Consider the following 20,842-nt stretch of genomic DNA (forward strand, 5'->3'; position numbering starts at 1 on the left):
CTCATTAGAAAAGACCCTGATGCTAGGAAAGATTGAAGGCAGGAGGTGATGGGGGTGACAGATGATGAGATGGTTGGATGGCATCACTGATTCAATGGACATGAGTTTGAGCAAGCTCCAGGAGATGGTGAAGGACAAGAAAGCCTGTGTTCTGCAGTCCATGGAGGCACAAAGAATTGGATAGGATTTAGCAACTGAACAACAATAAAAAGTCTGATATTACATGCAGAAGACAACATGCAACCAAGATGGTTTTAGTTCTTGAATTTTTCTTCAAAAATCAACATAATTAACCATAATAATATAAAGGGAAATTGAACTTTTCATAAATGACTCATTTCATATTAATGAACCAAGAAACTTCCCTTGAGAATGTATATACAAAAACTATTAACAAATATTATACTCAATGGAGAAAATGGAAAGATTTCTCACTGGGAATTGGAAAAGACAAGGATGTCTGCTATCAGCACTTGTATTAAACGTTATACTGGGTATTCCATCCTTTGCAATAAAGTGATAAAAAGAAGTAATTTGTACAGAAATTAAAAAAATTAAAAATAAAACTTTATTCACAGGTGAAATTTTCTATTTGAAAAGTTCTTTTTAAATTTTTTTTGAAAATTTCTAAAGAATCTACAGATGAACTATTATAACTGAGTGAATTTAGCAAGTTTTATATAAAACTTTTCCCTTTTTTTGCTCTAGTTAATATCATTAACTTTTTGAAAAGATCATGATCATTTACACTGAAGACACTTTAGGTTTTCTATAATTATTTCTTCAGAATATTTTTAATATGTTCTTTATAGCCAACATTTGATTAAACTAAATCTTCGGCTTAACTTGATTCCATTTGAATGCTTCGGCAAGGATACTTCAGAGGTGATAACTGTTGTATATCATACTGCATGTCATTAGAAGCACAGAATATCTGGGTGTCCCGTTATGAATGAGTGGTTCTAAGTTTCATCAGTGTGTTAAGTTGGTGACAATCACATTTTCACTTCAAAGTTGCAGTTTTCCCTGTGCAGCTCTTGAGGGTATTTTTGGGTATGATGGCAATATTCAGTTTCCCATTCATCCTTCTTCTAATAGTTGCCAATGTCCTCTGAAGATCCTTACTTTAATCAGTTATTTCAGTACATTGACTTTGTCTGAACGATATTTCTTGGATGTATAAACAGGTAAACAGATAATTTTACTGCTCCACCAACAGCAGTAAAATCTCAGTAGTTCATCTCAAACAGCGCCAAAGTGATTTTTTTTTTTTTTTTGGTTACTTGTGATTTGGGATGACTTCATTTAATATTTAAGCAAATCTCAAGCATGACTACTCTGTCCTTTGAGCTGATTAAGTGATATTAAGCATGAATTTAAAGGAGCACCTAGGTGACATTTTCAAGATGCCAAGTGGTTCCAGTAATAACCTGGAATGTAAGTCTGTTAATCATAATCCTGTCAAGCAGAACTCTTCACAGAGCTTGTTTATCAAAGCAACATGTAAAAGAATAAGGTGGGCAACATTATGTAAAAACTAGTAAGAAGAGGGCAAGGGATTATTTTTATTTCTCTAATTCTTTAAGAGTAGACTTATAATAGTAGGTTTCTGTTGAATTATAGAGAAATGAGAAGTATTGAAAAAGCTTTAAAATAGCCTGTTTAGAAGAAATCTTTGGCATGGAATGAGTTACAAAATGCCTTTTTGTGCAGAAGCAGCATTTCCATTGGAACTTTTATTTAAACCTTATCTCTGCTTTGCAGCTGTACCTGGAAAGAAGGAAGAGAAAACAACCAAGACAGTGGAGCAAGGTAAAAAATAATGAAGGAGGTTGACATTATCTTCTTTAGAAAGACAACAACGTGAGGAGGAAAGCACTGGATTCAGACAGGCGGACGACAATAACCTTTAAATCGATTGCTCTCTATCACTGTCCTTGTGTGTTTCTCTCTGCCAGGGAGAATGTGAGGTGGCAATCTGGGTTTTTATTCTTTTGTATAACTAAACTCTGAGTGTAAGTTCACAACAGGAAAGCTCCACAAACTGCTTAATTACATCAAGAAAAATGCTGAAGATTGTTGGGAATGAGGAAAATTTTCAGGCCAATTGATAGACATTTTTTCCTGTGTGATATGTGGTTTTAACACCACCTGACTGATCATAGTTTAAAGAACAATGATGACACAATTCTGTTTATGCAAGAACAATTTCTACAGCTTGAAAACTAGTATGTTAAAACAAAGTGAAAAACCAGCAATACAAGTAAATTGCTTGAGTCTGCATTACGACTTCAGCAATTGATTCTCCCAAGACGTCTAAAATTTCAGTGTTATATATCACAATGCTATAAATAATGCATTTTCTTTTTACTTATGCAGCTATATAATAAATACATCACTCTAGAATATGCTTGAGGAAAATCCTGCAGCATAGTAGAGTAAAAGCATTTGAGGTGATGTTGTGCCTTCTGTTAGAGTTCACATTGCTGATAATTTTAATTGTTGTCCCCTCAATCCTTTGGCTTTTAATGCATTATAATATTATAATATTTACTATTAATTATAATCGGTAAATGAGGTTAGAACTAGCATAATTTTGTCAAGAATAAAATGAAAATAATTTCTCCTCTTAGAGACAAATTCCTAATATCAGAAACTTAGATATTTTTACATAAATATATTAAGAAAATCATTCAAACCTTCACACTTCAGATAAGTAAACTAAGTTAAGGAATGACTAATTTAAAAAATTAGTCAAGGACTGATTTCCTTTGGCTTTTCAAAATAAAAATCACATTAAATCACATTGAAAAAGTTTTCAAATTTATTTTGGTTTCTGCAGATTACCTGGGCTTTTAGAGTTCAGTTGAATGTTTCTGTCAGCCTCTTTTTGAGGTGGATACATTAGTCTCTGAAATATAAAGTTGAGGTGTAGGAGCATGGATCCCAGTCTCAACTTGTTGACTTTGACAAGGTTCTGAGCCTAAATTTCTTCTCTTAAAAACAGGGTTAATTATACTTGACCTGCCTGTCTGACAAGATGTAGAGTTCAAAATACATGTGAAAGGATATGAAAAAAATATAAACTCCTAGTTAAGTATTTAGGATTTACTAGCCCTTTTTTCTTATGAAATCCGCTTCCGTATAAGTGAGAATCAAATCACTTTGCTTTCATTAAGCTTCGTAGTTTTTCTCCTCTCTGGTATAAAGGTATGGGCTGCTCATCTTATGGCATTTGAAAATTGTTTTTATAACCACAGCAAATTAAGAGAAGACTGACTGGAATATAAAATGGCCACACTAATAATAATACCTAACGTATAACTGATTTCAACACAGATTGTTTTATTTCTTTTTACCTTCATGTTGTTGTCAGTGTCATTAATTATATAATGTTGCCTCAGAAAGTTCAGAGACTGGAAATGGCTTTTAGAGATGTGAATTTACTCCTTTGGATGATTTTATATTTAACTCTTTTACTAAATACATTTTATTTTATATGCACTTGGCTTATATAAAAATGAGTTTTTCAATGACTTTTTAATATTGATTTAGTAAATCATTTCAGTTTTAAATATTATAAAGCAATGGCTTCATATTTTTTAACTACACAGATCATAAAAAATAGGGTATTTGGATAACTTGAATGTTTTTGTGATGGTATATTTAAGACAAATAATTTATATGAAAAATATATTTTGTGATTTTAATAAATTAAGAAATTTACCTGAGGATAAATCACTTACATTCTACAGATTTCATCATAATATTCTAATTATTCCTGAGATGATGTTTGACTATTGTGTAGTTCTCTTCTTTAAACTGATTTTAGTTATATTTAGAAGTATAAGTAATCTAAAACTAGTTCATAATGCATTGAAATACAATTAAATGGTTTATAAAGAGTTATTTTCATTAATTTAAATTTGAACTTACAAACCCTACTAGGGACAAACTTTTACTCATAATTCTCAATAGGTTTCAAATACACTTTTTGATCTATGTAAAATTGTGTATATTGAACCTCTGGACCTATTCTGCATTATGATTGCTAGGGAAGCATTGATTAAGCTAAACTTCATGCTATGGAAAATTCATATAGTGATAGGTGAAAATATTTTACATTAACGTAATTTAGTAAACAGAACCTCATATTATGTAAGAATTAGAAATTTAGTTAATTTAACTTTTGCAAAAGTCTAAAAGTATACCTCTAATTTTAACTGTAGTTCGTTGAGGGATGACATGGTTTTCAGTGGTTCTTCTCAAAAAGATCGTACTTTGGCTAGACCAGAATTTTGAGTGTTAAGAAAATCTTTATAAATCTCCCCACTTTAAAGATACACACATGCACACACACCACAAACACCATTAGCAATTTCTCTTTGTTTAGAAAGCAGTTACCTAGAAGCATCAGGGGACACAAATATTTTCCATAGTACATGTTGCTGTCCTTATAGTGAGAGCCAAGGAATGCCAAAGATAGAACATCGCAACACACTCTACTATATGAGGATTTGTCTTTATATTTATTGTATATTATATCTAGAAAGAATACATCACATTTCATTGGTGATTTAGTCACTAAGTCATGTCCGACTCTTTGTGACCCCGTGGATTGTAGTCAGCCTGGCTCCTTTATCCATGGGATTTTCCAGGCAAGAATACTGGTGTGGGCTGCCGTTTCCTACCCCAGCAGAACTTCCTGACCCAGGGATTGAACCTGCGGCTCTTGCATCTCCTGCATTGCAGGTGGATTCTTTACCACTGAGCCACCAGGGAAACCACTTCAGTATAATTTCATTTCGTTAAGCTTGGTTTATTTCATTTTATTAAGCTTGGTTAATGCACATTTCATTACGCTTGATTTATTTATTGTTTGATATTTAATTTCTCATATTTAGTGTACTTTTTTCTCCTTGGTATTACTTTTCAAAATTGACCTGTCCCCCTACTCCAATTTCCTTCTCTCTTTTTCAATCTTGCTTTCTCTCAGAAGAAAATCCTTGATAATATTTGCTTGTTACTATCCAGAAGATCAAAGCAGTCACTCTCAGGAAGCATTCAGTGATGTCTTACTTACCAGGGCAGGGCTGGAGACCAATCAAGACAATTAACTTTAATGATATGAGTGGTAGATTGGAGTCCCAGCATCTCCTTGTTTCTAATTTTCTTCCTTCTAAGTGATTTCAATCTAACAGTGAAAAGGTGAAGAAAATAGTAATAAATCAAATCACTCACATATCATCTTTCTTTTTCTTTCATTCATACCTGTGCATGATATCACTTAAAGCTTTCTTTAAGAATTTGTTCTAAGGGACTCTCACAGTGCTGGCATGTAGGAAGTATTCAATAAATACTTGTGGGTTGAATAAAACATAGAGGAATTGCTGAAGAAAGGAATATTAGGTGATGTAGATTTCAATAATCTGTATCTCTAATACTGTACAATTATGATATTTTAGTAAATCACATGTCATTTCTGAAGCAAAAGTTACCAAATATCTGAGAAACAGAAGATAACTGATTAACTTATCCAACTACCCTCATCTTAGAGTAAAAACTCTAGGTGAAATTAATAATTAAATCTGCTGCTGCTGTGCTATGCTGTCATGACTGACTCTTTGCAGTCCCATGGATGGTAGCCCACCAGGCTCCTCTGTCCATGGAATTTTCCAGGTAAGAATACTGGAGTGGGATGCCATTCCTCTCTTGCATTACCTGCATTGGTAGGGAGAGTCTTAACCACTAGCACCTCCTGGGAGCCCAGCTAAATATTAATTGATCATTAATTACACCATTATTATGGTCTTTGTAGAAGGTATTCTTACGTAACAAAACTGCTTGTGGTGAATCATCATATGGATAAAAATTTTTAATAACTTACATTTTAGCAATTGTACCTTCTGTATTGTGAATTTTAAAAAAACTTAAAAAGAAAGAGAAAATTTAGTAATTGCCCGGTGAGGTATAAGTGTAAACATAGCAACGTTAGGCCTTGTCCTTATTTTTCATGGTTTTACAATTATAGAGCTGATTTATCTGATCTTCCACTCCTTTGAATTATAAAAAAACTTATATACACTGAAGTTTTCAAGTAGTATGTCCCTTATATCAGAATATAAAATCTCTAGGAGAAGGCTAGTCTAGAAAGACTTATTTCTAAGATTCTAAGTCTCAAATGTTAAGGGAAAACATACTTTATAAACTTGGAAAATTTAGTATCCCAAAATTAAGCTGAAAATTTCATTACGGAAATATTCAGTATAGTTTTCCATCCTCTTAACAATTAAAAATCACTTCAAAATCTACTTAAGTACAAACATGACAAAAATATTCATGAAAAATGATTAAATAGAATTTGAGTGCCTATTAACCACCAAGAATAAGTTTGAAAACAGTAATTTTATTAAGGGTAAAATTAGAGAATGTGGATCATAAATACATCAAATGCAGTTCATTTCCTGTAATAAAAAATGTGTTTTGCTTAAAATGAAGAAATATTCTAAATTTGTAAGTATAGTAATTTGTGTCCACTTGAGTTTTTGTCTTTCTTTGGCTTTTTGCTATTTTGTAAACAGTGGTATCCCACATCATTGTATTAGTGTTTTAAATTGTCGCGGAAGCAAGTGAAACCCAATTGCCATTTACATGCTTTGTGTATTTGTCACTGTCCTCAGACACTTTTCAGATTCTCTTCTATTCTTTGTAAATGAATTGGTCTGTTTAGAACCTGTGATATCTATTTGTTGTAGATTGATCCCGTACTTTCAAGTGAATGTTAATAATATCTAACAGTAGTGATTTCTCTGAGAGAAACTTATTTATTTAAATAATAAATGTTTATAATTCATGATGTATCAACATTATTAAAAAACCAAACAATTTTACATTTAAGATCAATGGAGTAAAACTGAAAGTGTAGTTGATACATATTGTATTTAATTATTTGCTTAATGTGTGTTATAAAATAACCTATTTTCACATGTGGACTAAGTAATGCTGTTGACCCTCAATAAATGTTAAATGATAATAATAACACTATTGATTCCTGTGAATTTCAAACTTTTGACATTAGTTTGTGCTTTGGTTGTTTAATATTTATTGAGCGCCCACAACAGACTAGGCGCTGGGAATGGGTGTGAGGAGTATGGAGTGGGCTTCGGGGAAAAGATGGTCTATACACAGAGCTCATGAATCATCTGTACAAGTGAGCGTACTCTGCTTGCTTACATATTTCGTATATTTTCAACAGAATTTTTTTCAATTTTCCACTGTCTCATTTGCTCACATATTTCACCATTTCTTACTCTTGTTTTAATACTTTTAGAATGTTCTCACAGTCGTTTGACCTCATGAATGGCAATTCCTTTCTCATCCCTTCTTTTTCACCATTTTTGTTGTTGTTTAGTTGCTCAGTCATGTCTGACTCCTTGCCCCACCCATGGACTGTAGCCTGCCAGGCTCCTCTGTCCATGGACTTTTCCCAGGAAAGAATACTGAAGTGGGTTACCATTTCCTACTCCAGGGAATCTTCCCAACCCTGAGATTGAACCCACGTTTCCTCCATTGGCTGGCAGATTCTTTACCACTGAGCCACCAGGGAAGCCTTAGGATATTCTGTAGTCAAGTTAAAGTCACACAGAGAGATATAGTGTAATGTCCACATTCCAGTTTCTGCTTTTTGGCTATGAAAATGAGCCACTCCTCTGCCTGATGTGACCTAGGTGCCTATCTTTTTCATTCCTTTGCTTAGAGACTGTGGGCGTTTCATGGAGAAGCACACTAACACTGTAAGATTATCCCAAGAATCTCTCCATGCACTTTATTACTAGGATTACCGCTTTTACCACCAGCTTACCTTTCTAACTCTGGACTCAGAGGAACTAGCTGTTAGATAAGCCAAATTAAGTCACCTGACATTACCAGAACAGACAGTGTATCCAGGGATAATGTGTCCTCCGCTGTCTGTGGTGGCTTCCCTGCTGGCTCAGACTGTAAAGCGTCTACCCGCAATGCAGGAGACCAGGGTTCAACCTCTGGTCTGGAAGACTCTGTCTATACTTTACCCCTTCCATTATTCATCAAAGTACTTTCCTAATGGAAACTGTATCCATCTTTTAGGCTCCTAAAAACAACAAACTTTTTATATCAAGCATATACTGTTAGTACATCTGTCTTATAATTATGGAACTTTGTCTTGATTTAAGATCTAACAATCTTTGTGTAAACAAATGGAATGTAGTTATATACCATTTCTAAAGCCCAGTCAAATCAAATTGAAATATGAAGAAAAGTTGTCATATGCTTTCTGAATTTAATGGCAATGCATTTCAGATTTCTTTTGGCAATACTTTTAATGTAATTTAACAATTTTAAAGCAATTTAAAGTGCATATTTTTGATCATCATCTTCATCTTAATATTAAGTTTATGGTTCTTTAGGAAATCCATAAATCTGTAAAAGATAATTCTCATCCTCTTATAATAAAAATTCTCTTACAAATCTTTTTTACTCGTGGAGAATTTTGATCAATAGCCCCAGGATTTGGTCAGTAAAATCTATTCTTAATTATTTGGTATAGATATTTGAAGATTACAGTTTTGTTCTCCAGAGACAAAAATTGACTTTTGTTTGTTCCTTTGCTATTCTGCACTCAGTACAGTTCGGTTCAGTCGCTCAGTCGTGTCCAACTCTTTACGACCCCATGAATCACAGCACGCCAGGCCTCCCTGTCCATCACCAACTCCCAGAGTTCACTCAAACTCATGTCCATCGAGTTGGTGATGCCATCCAGCCATCTCATCCTCTGTCATCCCCTTCTCCTCCTGCCCCCAGTCCCTCCCAGCATCAGACTCTTTTCCAATGAGTCAACTCTTTGCATCAGGTAGCCAAAGTATTGGAGTTTCAGCTTCAGCATCAGTTCTTCCAATGAACACCCAGGACTGATCTCCTTTAGAATGGACTGGTTGGATCTCCTTGCAGTCCAAGGGACTCTCAAGAGTCTTCTCCAACACCACAGTTCAAAAGCATCAATTCTTCAGTGCTCAGCTTTCTTCACAGTCCAACTCTCTGCACTAGAGTGTATAAAAAACTGAGGAAATGCTTTGTAGTGTTTACCTTATAACATACCAAGAAAATACCTCCTCACAAGCTCAAGAATATTAAGCTGCTAATTTTATCTCTCTTTTCTATTGATGTTTGCTTTCACTCCTACTTTTTTCCTGAAACAACCTATGAGTTTGTTCTCTTCCTTTAGGGATTTTTAATAGAAAGTATATTATAAGCTGCTATGCTACAAACCTAAGTAGCCAGAACAGAGATTGTTTTTACCCCTTCTTTATTGAATTTTTTCTTTTATGTATAATTTCATTTTCTACCAAAAGCCAATTCAAGGAAAAAAAGTAGGCATATACTATACACTATCTTGAATAAAACTACTTAAAATCAATTGGTATGTCATATCCTGTAATAAATTAATGGAGTTTAAGGTAAAAAAATTAGGCTAAAATACTCTAAAAATAAAGTTGCAGATTTTATCTGAAATCATTTGCTCTGCATAAAAATGCATTGTTACTTTCTTCTAATTGTAAAGTACACATTATAGATCAACTAATTTCAGGAATAAACATGAAAAATTTTCACCATTCTACATAAAATTTGGTTGCACTTTATTGACTGTATTACTGTCCCAGTATTTTGTAGAATGATGATATATTATATGTTAAAGAAAAAGCAGTTTTTAAAACCTGAAAATTCAGTGCAGATACTCCTTTGGAATTATGAAATGGCAAAATATAACTCAAATTTTTTTCATCATTTTGACTTTCAAATTCAGGGTTTCATTTCATTTGATTTTGTATCAGAAAGAGCTACTAGGTCAGGTAACTCATAAAAAACATCTATAGCCTCGTTTAAAGTCTTGGCAATAAAAATCATGGTCATCGATTCTTAGCTTGGAGTTAGCACTTGTCTTGTTGGTGCTTGAAAAGAAAGAGCTGTTAAAACCTAGTAATGATTAGAAATACTAATTGCCTTAATAATACAGTATACAGTTATCTCAAAATAAAACTTAAGGCTTGGTCTATCCTTTATAAAACACCAAAAAATTTATTCTGTAACATTAGGCTGGTTACTTGCTTGAAAGCCTCCTTTACAAGCTGAGATAATTTTACTAAGCATTTTGTACAGACTTTTCCAGTCTTAATATTGTCTGATTCTCATTTGTAAGAAATGTCTCCCATGCATGAAACATTTCCACTTTGTCCCAAATGCTGAAGAATAAACTTATTTTTCTGATTGCAAGTACAATCTGTGCACATATACAAACAGGAAAATCATGTTCAGATTCTAACATGAAAATATTTCTGTATATTATATAAATCTACTAAATAGAATCCTAATATTTGAAGTATTTACTTCACTTGAATTTTAAAATGAACACTTCAGTTTTACTTAAGTTTCAAAAAGTACATCTCTGGAGCAAAGCATGCCATTGAATGTCCAGTGAAATGACATGAAGATTCTCTAAATATTAATTTAACCATAAGAATCAGTGATAATGATGCAGAGAAGGCAGAAATTCTGCCCATAACACACTCACACAAAATAATCTATAAAAAATGAAACAGAAGAAGATATTGTCTAAAGAGAGAAGAGAATGTAGGTAACACAACTGTCGGTGAATTGTGGCTTCACTATTGGTTTGGACTATTTCCAAAAAAAATGACTTTCTAAGTATTGCCAGTCAGTTCAGTACGTATCATATTCTCTTATGAGCAAAACTTTATTTGCATTGATACAATAACAGAAAAAAATGTTTCGACTTAAGAGTTTTAAAGACTCCTCATCACTCAGTTCAGTTCAGTTCAGTCACTCAGTAGTGTCTGACTCTTTGTAACCCCATGAACCGCAGCACGCCAGGCTTCCCTGTCCATCACCAACTCCCAGAGTTTACCCAAACTCATGTCCATTGAGTCGGTGATGCCATCCAACCATCTCACCTCTGTGGTCCCCTTCTCCTCCTGCCCTCAATCTTTCCCAGCATCAGGGTCTTTTTAAATGAGTCAGCTCTTCAGATCAAGTGGTGAAAATATTGGAGTTTCAGCTTCAACATCAGTCCTTCCAATGAACACCCAGGACTGTTCTCCTTTAGAATGGACTGGTTGGATCTCCTTGCAGTCCAAGGGACTTTCAAGAGTCTTCTCCAACACCACAGTTCAAAAGCATCAATTCTTCAGTGCTCAGCTTTCCTTATAGACCAACTCTCACATCCATACGTCCTCATCACTGGAAGGATATAAATTCAAATTCTCTAGCAAGGTATTGAAGATTTCCTTACTACCGACCCTCAGTGTGACTTCTAGCCTTTGCTCATATGCTTCTCACTCATTTTGTACACCCACCAATCACGCCACCCGAATCTTCACACTACATTGTTTTCTTATGTTGTTCCTTGTCTTGGAAAGGTCTTTCCAACTCTTCTTTGATAACAGATTTTATATGCAATTTCATAGTTGACCATAGATGCCAGTACTTTTGTGAAGTCTTTTCTTATTGCATCAGTTTGTCTGTCCTGCTGTGAGCTCGGAACTCTGTATGTGTGTATGTGTCTCCATCATTCTACTTAATCTGTCTACATGAAGTTCTTCCAGCATGGACTGAACTCCAGGCAACCATCTTGTTTTCCCAATTCAGAATCCAAAAGAGACACTGAATAAATATTCATTGACTAGATCAAGTTTACCTTTTTGAAATACCAAAATGAATTCTGTTGTTCCAAAGTGTAGAAACTTATACTTGGGTTTCTTGTTCTGCAAAGTTTCTTGTTGTTTTTTACTCCAACCAAAGCCCTTTTGAGAGTCAAATTCTTTTACATGCACACATACAGTACAAAATTTAAAGTATTATTAAAGATTTCTAAAAAAATTTAATGGAATTCGAAAACATTACCAAGTCAAATTAACAGTGCATAAAAAGAATTATACCCCATGACCAAGTGGGACTCACTCTAGGTAAGCAAAACTGGTTTAACATTTGAAGATAGATTGAAGGGGACAACAGAGGATGAGATGGCTGGATGGCATCACCGACTCAATGGACATGAGTTTGGGTGAACTCTGGGAATTGGTGATGGATAGGCAGGCCTGGCGTGCTGCAATTCATGGGGTCACAAAGAGTCAGACACGACTGAGCAACTGAACTGAACTGAACTGAACTGATATAATTCACACATCAATAAGATAAACAAGAAAGAAACTCAATAGATAACAGAAAATCATTTGACAAAATCCAACAACTATTTATGGTAAAATCTCTCAGCAAACTAGGAATAAAGAAAAACTTCCTCAACTTGATAAAGAATATCTACAATTAAACCTACTCATAACCTCATATTTAATGTTGAGTCACAAAAAGCTTACCCACTAAGATAAAGAAAGAAGGCAAGGATGCCCCCTCAGCACACTTGTTCAACATTGTACTGGAAGTATTAGTTAATGAATAAGACAAGACAAGGAAGAAAAGACATACCCATTGGAAAGAAAGAAATAAAACTGTCTTTGTATATGATATGGTCATCTATTTAGAAAATTATAAAGAATCAAGAAAAACCTCCTAGAACTAATCAGTGATTATAGCAAGGTTGCAGGACACAAGGTTAATATGTAAAAGTAAGCTGCACTATGTTTCAGCAATGATAATTGGAATGAATAAAATAAAAAATGCAAGACTATTTACATTAGCACCAAAAAAGGAAAGACTTAGATATAAATCTAAGATATAATCTATTGTATGTTCGTGAGTAGGCAGGCTCCAAATTGTTAGCATGTCAGTTCTCCCCAACTTTATAGATTCTATGCAATCATGATAGAATCTCAGTGGTATTGACAAACTGATATTGTGAATATCAACAAACTGATTCTAAAGTTTATACAGAAAAAAAAAAAATGACCCAAAATAGCCAAGACAACATCAAAGGAAAAGAACAAAATCTTAGGACTACTGGACTTCAGGACTTGTTATAAAGCTACAGTAGTCAACAGTGTGATATTGGTGAAAGAATCAACAAACAGATTGATGGAACAAAATGGATAACCCAGAAATAAACTCACAAAAAATACAGTCAACTGGTCTTTGACAAAGAAGCAAAAACAATTGAATGGAGAAAGGATAGTCTTCTCAGCAAGCCATACTAGAATAAGTGAACATTCACAAGCAAAAAAAAAAGAAAGAATCTAGGTAAGAATTCTACATCCTTATCAAAATATTAGTTCAAAGTGGATCATAGACCTAAATATAAAATGTAAAACTATAAACTCCTAGAAGATAACATAAGAGAGAATCTAGGTTATCTTGGGTTTGGAGATTACTTTTTAGATACAACACAAAAGACACAACCCATAAATGAAAAGTTGATATGTTGGACATTATTAAAATTAAATATGCTCTGCAAAGCATAGTGTCAAGAATATTTAAAGAATAAAACACAGAATAAGAGGAAATATTTGTGAAATAATATCTGGTGAAGGACTATCATCCAAAATACACAAAGAACTCTTAAAACTCAACAACAAGAAAATGAGCAATCCATTCTAAAAACTGGGAAAGGGTCTGAACAGATACCTCATCAGAGAAGATATACAGATGGAAAATCAACATATGAACAGATGCTCAATGTCACACATCATTAGAAAATTGCAAATTAAAACAATGAGATACCACTATATACCTATTGCTGCTGCTACTGCTGCTAAGTCACTTCAGTTGTGTCCGACTCTGTGTGACCCCATAGATGGCAGCCCACCAGGCTCCCCCATCCCTGGGATTCTCCAGGCAAGAACACTGGAGTGGGTTGCCATTTCCTTCTCCAATGCATGAAAGTGAAAAGTGAAAGGGAAGTCGCTCAGTTGTGTCCGACTCTTTGCGACCCCATGGACTGCAGCCCACTACGCTCCTCCTTCCATGGGACTTTCCGTGGCTAAAATCCAAAACATTGAAACATCAAATATTGGAGAGAATGTGGAGCAGCAGGAGCTCTCATGCTTTGCTGGAGGAAATGCAAAATGGTACAGACACGTTGGAAATTAGTTTGGTGTTTTTTTTTACAAGTAAATATACTCCGATCACATGATCCAGCAAGTCATGCTCTTGGTGTTTACCCAAATAAGTTGAAAACATGTACACAAATATTCCAGCTTCAGCCTGGCTGCAAGCTAGGAACCAACAAATGTATTTTTCAATAGGTGAGTGGATAAATAAATTCTGTTATGTCCATAAAAAAGAATTTTCTCCAGTGTTAAAAATGTGTGAGCTATCAGGCCATTGAGGGACATTAAATTCTATTTCTAAGTGAAAGAAGCCAATCTGAAAAGTCTGCATATTATATAACTGCAACTACATGACTTTTTGGAAAAGGCAAAACTATGGGGCTAGTAAAAAGTTCAGTGGTCACCAAGGGTTTAGGAAGAGCGAGGGATGAAGAGGCAGTGCAGAAGGGATTTTCAGGCAGCAAAGCTATTTTATATCATACAATTATGGTATATATATGTCATACATTTTTCAAAATCCATATAATTAACAAAACCAAGAATGAACCCCAGTGTAAGCTGTGGACTTTGGTTGATAATGATGTATCTATGTTGATAATGATGTATCAATGGTAACAACTGTATAGTATTAGTTAGGGATTTGATGATAGAAAAGGTCGTTTATATTAGAGGATGTGGGAACTCTCTGAACTTTTATTCAATTTATTGTAAACATTAATCTGCTCTAAAAATTATTATGGTTCATTAATTTAAAAGATTGTATGGAGGAACTTCCCCAGTGACCCAGTGGTTGAGGGTCTGCCTGCCAATGCAGGGGACGTGAGTTCAATCCCTCATCTGGGAACTAAGATCCCGCATACCACGGGTCAGCTGCACCCATTCTCCACAGCCACTGAGCCTGCGTGCCTAGAGCTTGTGCTCTACAACAAAAGAAGCCACCACAGTAAGAAGGCTGTGCTCTGCAACCAGTGAGGAGCCCCAACACATGACAAATAGAGAGAGTTGCATACAGCAGTGAAGAGGCCATGCATCGCAATGAAGACCCAGCACAGCCAAAACTTAATGAATAAATAAATCAAAGACCAGGAATGCTGCTAAAAAATGTATGCAAATCTCACAGAATGTATCCACTTAGTGAATTTCACAGTACTATATTTTTACGTTTCATACTGAATAGCAGAAGGGTTTATTTCAAAATCCTATTCATTTTATTATATTAGTAATTTTAAGTTAATATTTTTCTTATAGTCAGTTATATTTCTTCAAATTATATATATATATATATATATCTCCTTATGAAACAAGTTTCATTTTTAAATACAGTCGACAAGGAGACATTTCTCAGATCCCACATAAATGTGTTTGTAGCAGATTTCTAATCGAGAAAGAATTTCAAAGACAATGTAGAATTATATACAATATTATAATTGTCATAGAAAGTATTAAAATATGTTACATTTAAAACAAAGAGATTATTAGTGATTTTTGCAGCAAGTTAATTGAAATTAAGTATATAAATATAGGTGTGTGAGGTTATTAAACACTGGAAATTCCCCATTCAAAATTTCTTAGGTTAAAAAAAAGCAAATTGCTACATGGAGTAGAGTTGAAATATATATAATTTTTTACTTTTATCCATGAATATTGTCAAGTATTAGTGATTTCATTTTATTTTGATAACATAGCCATCTTGGGACTGCAAAGCTGGGAAATTACTAACCATGAAAGATGATTATATGATTATTAGGCTTTTGTGTAAAGATTCAAGAGTAAATTTTCTGATAAAATGTGGTCAGCATAAATTTGGCTAATTTAGTCAACAAATAGTTACTGACTTCCTAGCATGTGCCGAATGACATGGCCTCTGCTTTAGGAAAAGAATTTTGAAAGCTCTGACAGACTGGCAGTTATGAAGAACGTTGCTGTGAGGTGGTGGTGCAAGTATGCTCACTCTTCACTGCTAGGAGCCGTCTGTGGTGCTATCGAATTTATGTTCCACTGTGCTCCCGGCACCTACTGTAGTAGTTTAGCTGTAATTTTTATCCTGATGGTCTGGGTTCAAATTTCCCACTGCCATTTAGTAGTTGTGATATCGGACAAGTTATTTATCTCTCTTAGATCCTACTATCGTATCTATAAAATCTAGGTAATATCTACCTCCCTGGAATGGATGAGGAGTGAGAGATGTGTCTCAGTCAGCTCTGGCTGCTCTCACAAAATATTATAGACTAGGTGGTTTAAACAGCAGAAATTTATTTGTCACATTTCTGGAGGCTAGGATGTCCAAGGTCAGGTGCCCACCAATTTGGGTCCTGATAAAGTGGCTCTTCCTGGTTTGCAGACAAACGTCTTATTATATCCTGCTATAGTGCAGAGAGAGAGAGAGAGAGAGAGGGAGAGAGATTGAAGAGAGAGGTCATCTTTTTTATGTCTCTTCTTATAAGAAAGGGCACTAATCCCTTTCATGAGGGCTGCACTGTCATGACGTAATCACCTCCCAAAGGCCCCACCTCCAAATGGTGTTGCATCGAGTATTAGGCCTCAGCATATCAATTTCAGGATGAAACAAACATTCCAATCATAGCAAGATTTTATGTAAAAATGTCTAACCATAGGAAACAACATCATCATATGTGAATATACGAATGACCAAGACCTAACTTTGTCTGCCCTTAAGGAAATTAATCTTTTAACAAAGATTTTCTTCTTGAAAGAATCATGAGAAATTTGACATCTTAAGTTGAATATGATTACCTGAGAAAAATTCATTGCTAATAAAGTTTTCTTTGAAAAACAAATTCTTTAGTGCTCAGAGTTATATTCCTAGGGTGTGCCAGTTTACCTCAGCTCCCAAAATATAAAGGAGTGCTTATTTTATTTTTTAAGTAATTGCATATTACTATTCTTCCTCAAAGAGCTGATCATAAATAAAGTAAAATGTACCCCACTGAGGCACACTCCAGAATTCTGATTAGTATTCTCTTAGAGCAAAGCTACACAGAATTGAAAGAGACACATGTACCCCAATGTTCATCGCAGCACTGTTTATAATAGCCAGGACATGGAAACAACCTAGATGTCCATCAGCAGATGAATGGATAAGAAAGCTGTGGTACATATACACAATGGAGTATTACTCAGCCGTTAAAAAGAATTCATTTGAATCAGTTCTGATGAGATGGATGAAACTGGAGCCAATTATACAGAGTGAAGTAAGCCAGAAAGAAAAACACCAATACAGTATACTAACACATATATATGGAATTTAGGAAGATGGCAATGACGACCCTGTATGCAAGACAGGAAAAAAGACACAGATGTGTATAACGGACTTTTGGACTCAGAGGGAGAGGGAGAGGGTGGGATGATTTGGTAGAATGGGAATTCTAACATGTATACTGTCATGTAAGAATTGAATCGCCAGTCCATGTCTGACGTAGGGTGCAGCATGCTTGGGGCTGGTGCATGGGGATGACCCAGAGAGATGTTGTGGGGAGGGAGGTGGGAGGGGGGTTCATGTTTGGGAACGCATGTAAGAATTAAAGATTTTAAAATTTAAAAAATAAAAAAAAAAGCTACACAGCCTAAAAGCTGTGTATTGTAAAGCTGGATCAGAATTCACTCAAAGGAAAATAGTAGTTAGATGACTTCAGGAAGTCCCTCAGCTAAGGTAATTTGAAGAACTATATGACTATAGGAAAGAGTTTGTCGAAAGTGCTAGAATACTTAGTCCATTGGACAAGACTTCTGTCGCCATGGTGATCACAAGCTACACATTAAATAAGTTCTATATCTGTTGTTTTGAATTCCTATGCCATGCTTCATGTGACAGGTTTAACATGGTGACACAGCCTAGCTTGCCTAGAACCAGACAGTTCTTGAGTAATTGAAGAAAGCTCTTCAGAGATGCATATACAGAATTGCTGTTTAGTTGCTCAGTCGTGTCTGACTCTTTGCAACCCCATGGACTGTAGCGCACCAGGCTCCACTGTCCATGGGATTCTCCAGGCAAGAATACTGGAGTGGGCTGCCCTTTCCTCTTCCAGGGGATCTTCCTGACGCAGGGATCCAACCCTTATCTCTTGTGTCTCCTGCATTAACAGGCAGGTTCTTTACCACTGAGTCCCCTAGGAAGCTAGCCTATAGAATAAGGTAAATAATTAAATGTATCATTAAGACAAAAACAAAATTAAAAATGGCTTCCTAATCAAGTTATACTTAATTAAAAGTTAATGAACAATGTCCTGAGTAAAATTAAATACTGACAACATCTTTTCAGGAACATTCAAAATTAATATTGCATAAAACATCAAAATATATTTTTCCACATGGGAATTATAAGCATAGAATGTTAAACCATTTAGACAACTTGAAAATTATTTTCTCTGTATTTATTTATAAAATATATTTTAGAGTTTGAAAAGGATATAAAATGTTGTAGAATACCTTTTCTAAAATATCCCTGATTGTCACTTTTATGTCCAGATGAACAAAAAACAATGACAGATGTATGTAGGGCATTGCATATTAAATATTTAAAAGTCATACAATTGATCACAATTGAATCATTCTAGAAACAAGGTAAGATCACCTTAGGAAGCAACAGAAATGTTATGCAACAATTTAACATAATTTTGGTGTGATGTACTTTAATAGTCATGATCTGAGGAATTACCTATCGTTGAACATAAGGACAGAGTGCTCCAGATGGTTCTTTAAAACCATTCTTTCCAACAGAAGGAAAAAAAAAGGATACTTGATCTTATTCATGATGCTCATGAAACAATATCTCAAATCAGCAGACAAATTATATATTTTCAAAAGAGGAAAGAAACACAATTTTTTAAGTGATATTATTGAGCCCTTTAGTAGTGCTAGCTGAGAAAGAAAGGTTAAGAATTTTGAGTTTGATTCCTCACATAGCCAGGAAGTCTGAACTGCCTGGCAGTTCTGTTAGGATCTTTCACACCTACCAATTTTAGTTTCTTTTTTGCTTTTTAGCTGCACTTGACATTGACATAAAGCCACAACAATTCTACATAAATATGTTTGTTAATATCCTAATGTCACTAATAGAAAATTGGTATTGATCATTTGGAACAATGAATAATAATTAATAGCCAAATCAAAGGTGGTGCTAGTGGTAAAGAATCTGCCGGCCAATGCAGGAGATCTAAGAGACATAAGTTCAGTCCCTGAGTTGGGAAGATCCCCTGGAGAAGGACGTGGCAACGCACTCCAGTATTCTTGTCTGGAGAATCCCATGGACAGAGGCGCCTGGGTGCTGCAGTCCATGGGGTCCCAAAAGACTGAAGCAACTGAGCATAAATGAAAGATATTATTAATTATTGCCATCTCCTTTATGCACATTATTTGATGTTCAAGACAGTTACATGTGAGGAGGAATTCTAGTGCTGATTTCTTTTATTACATGATTGTCCGTTATTTCCATTTTTTGTTGTGCCTGTTTCACAAGCCTTTTTAAAAAATCTTGCAGAGAGAAACAGCATTGTTATATATACATTTTATCTTTTAGAGGATAATGTTAAAAGAAAAAGTAAATGCTATTTTCTATTTATTTGTCTTGATTAGATATATTCAGGTACCTAAATTTTAAAAAAATCCCTGAATTTTTGAAATTGAATATTTTTCTCTTTAGATTAATAGTTTTTATCTAGTAGATTATAATATTTTAAATTTAGCTTGCTATTTATAGCTACTTTGATCACACTTTGTGTGTGGTATTCATTTTTAAACATCTGGCAATAGTATAACTGGTAAAATTAAGCTTCCTTGGAAGGAAAGTTATGACCAACCTAGATAGCATATTAAAAAGCAGAGACATTACTTTGCCGACAAAGGTCCATCTAGTCAAGGATATGGTTTTCCAATGGTCATGTATGGATGTGAGAGTTGGACTGTGAAGAAAGCTGAGCACCAAAGAAATGATGCTTTTGAACTGTGGTGTTGGAGAAGACTCTTGAGAGTCCCTTGGACTGCAAGGAGATCCAACCAGTCCATCCTCAAGGAGATCAGTCCTGGGTGTTCTTTGGAAGGACTGATGCTAAAGCTGAAACTCCAATACTTTGGCTACCTCATGTGAAGAGTTGACTCACTGGAAAAGACTCTAATGCTGGGAGGGATTGGGGACAGCAGGAGAAGGGGACGAAAGAGGATGAGATGGCTGGATGGCATCACCGACTTGATGGACGTGAGTTTGAATGAACTCCAGGAGTTGGTGATGTACAGGGAGGCCTGGCGTGCTGCAATTCAGGGGGTCACAAAGAGTCGGACATGACTGAACAACTGAACTGAACTGAAAATTAAGCTTATTATTACCAATATGTGAATTGATGTCAATACAGGCCAATTATGTGAGATTGGATTTAAAACATGCAGGTAAAAAGTAACACAGGACATCACTTTTCCTTTTAATCGCATATGATTAAGAAAACAGTTCAACTTTCTGGTTTACTTTGCTCTTATATACCTAGTTTTTCACTAAGTCAAGTTTATCTATGTGACAAAAGCAAACAAGATTTCCTTGGAGCCTTTAAAAAAATTTTTGTTACCAATTATATTAATAGTTTCCATTTATGAATGAGACTTTAAGCTGCTTTGCTTCTGCAACACTTGCATGAAATATGCACTTCATTTATTTTTTCAACTGCTTACAAGACATGTCTGTTACTGAGTCCAAGCTTGCTCTGCTCAACCACAACAAGCCAATAAATAGAAGAGATGAGGTGTTGAGGCAAAGAATACAACTTTATTAGTAAAGTCTGCTGGCAGAG

General features: G+C 34.9%; 1 protein-coding gene across 33 annotated transcripts in view; it reads left to right on the plus strand.

Annotated features, from left to right (window-relative positions):
- The window catches only part of TRDN (triadin), a 407,610-nt gene that overhangs the window by 299,414 nt on the left and 87,354 nt on the right, over positions 1–20,842 (plus strand). For all 33 annotated transcript variants that reach the window (XR_001918516.1, XR_001918517.1, XR_001918515.1 and 30 more), the window contains one exon: positions 1,765–1,812. Coding sequence is in view for 28 of the 33 variants with exons in the window: in XM_018052961.1 (XP_017908450.1) it covers positions 1,765–1,812 (48 nt within the window). In the remaining 5 variants the exon portion in view is untranslated. Of the gene's footprint in view, positions 1–1,764; positions 1,813–20,842 lie in introns of those variants that run through there.

Source organism: Capra hircus, chromosome 9 (assembly GCF_001704415.2).
Source record: "Capra hircus breed San Clemente chromosome 9, ASM170441v1, whole genome shotgun sequence".
In the NCBI taxonomy this organism is placed as follows: domain Eukaryota; kingdom Metazoa; phylum Chordata; class Mammalia; order Artiodactyla; family Bovidae; genus Capra; species Capra hircus.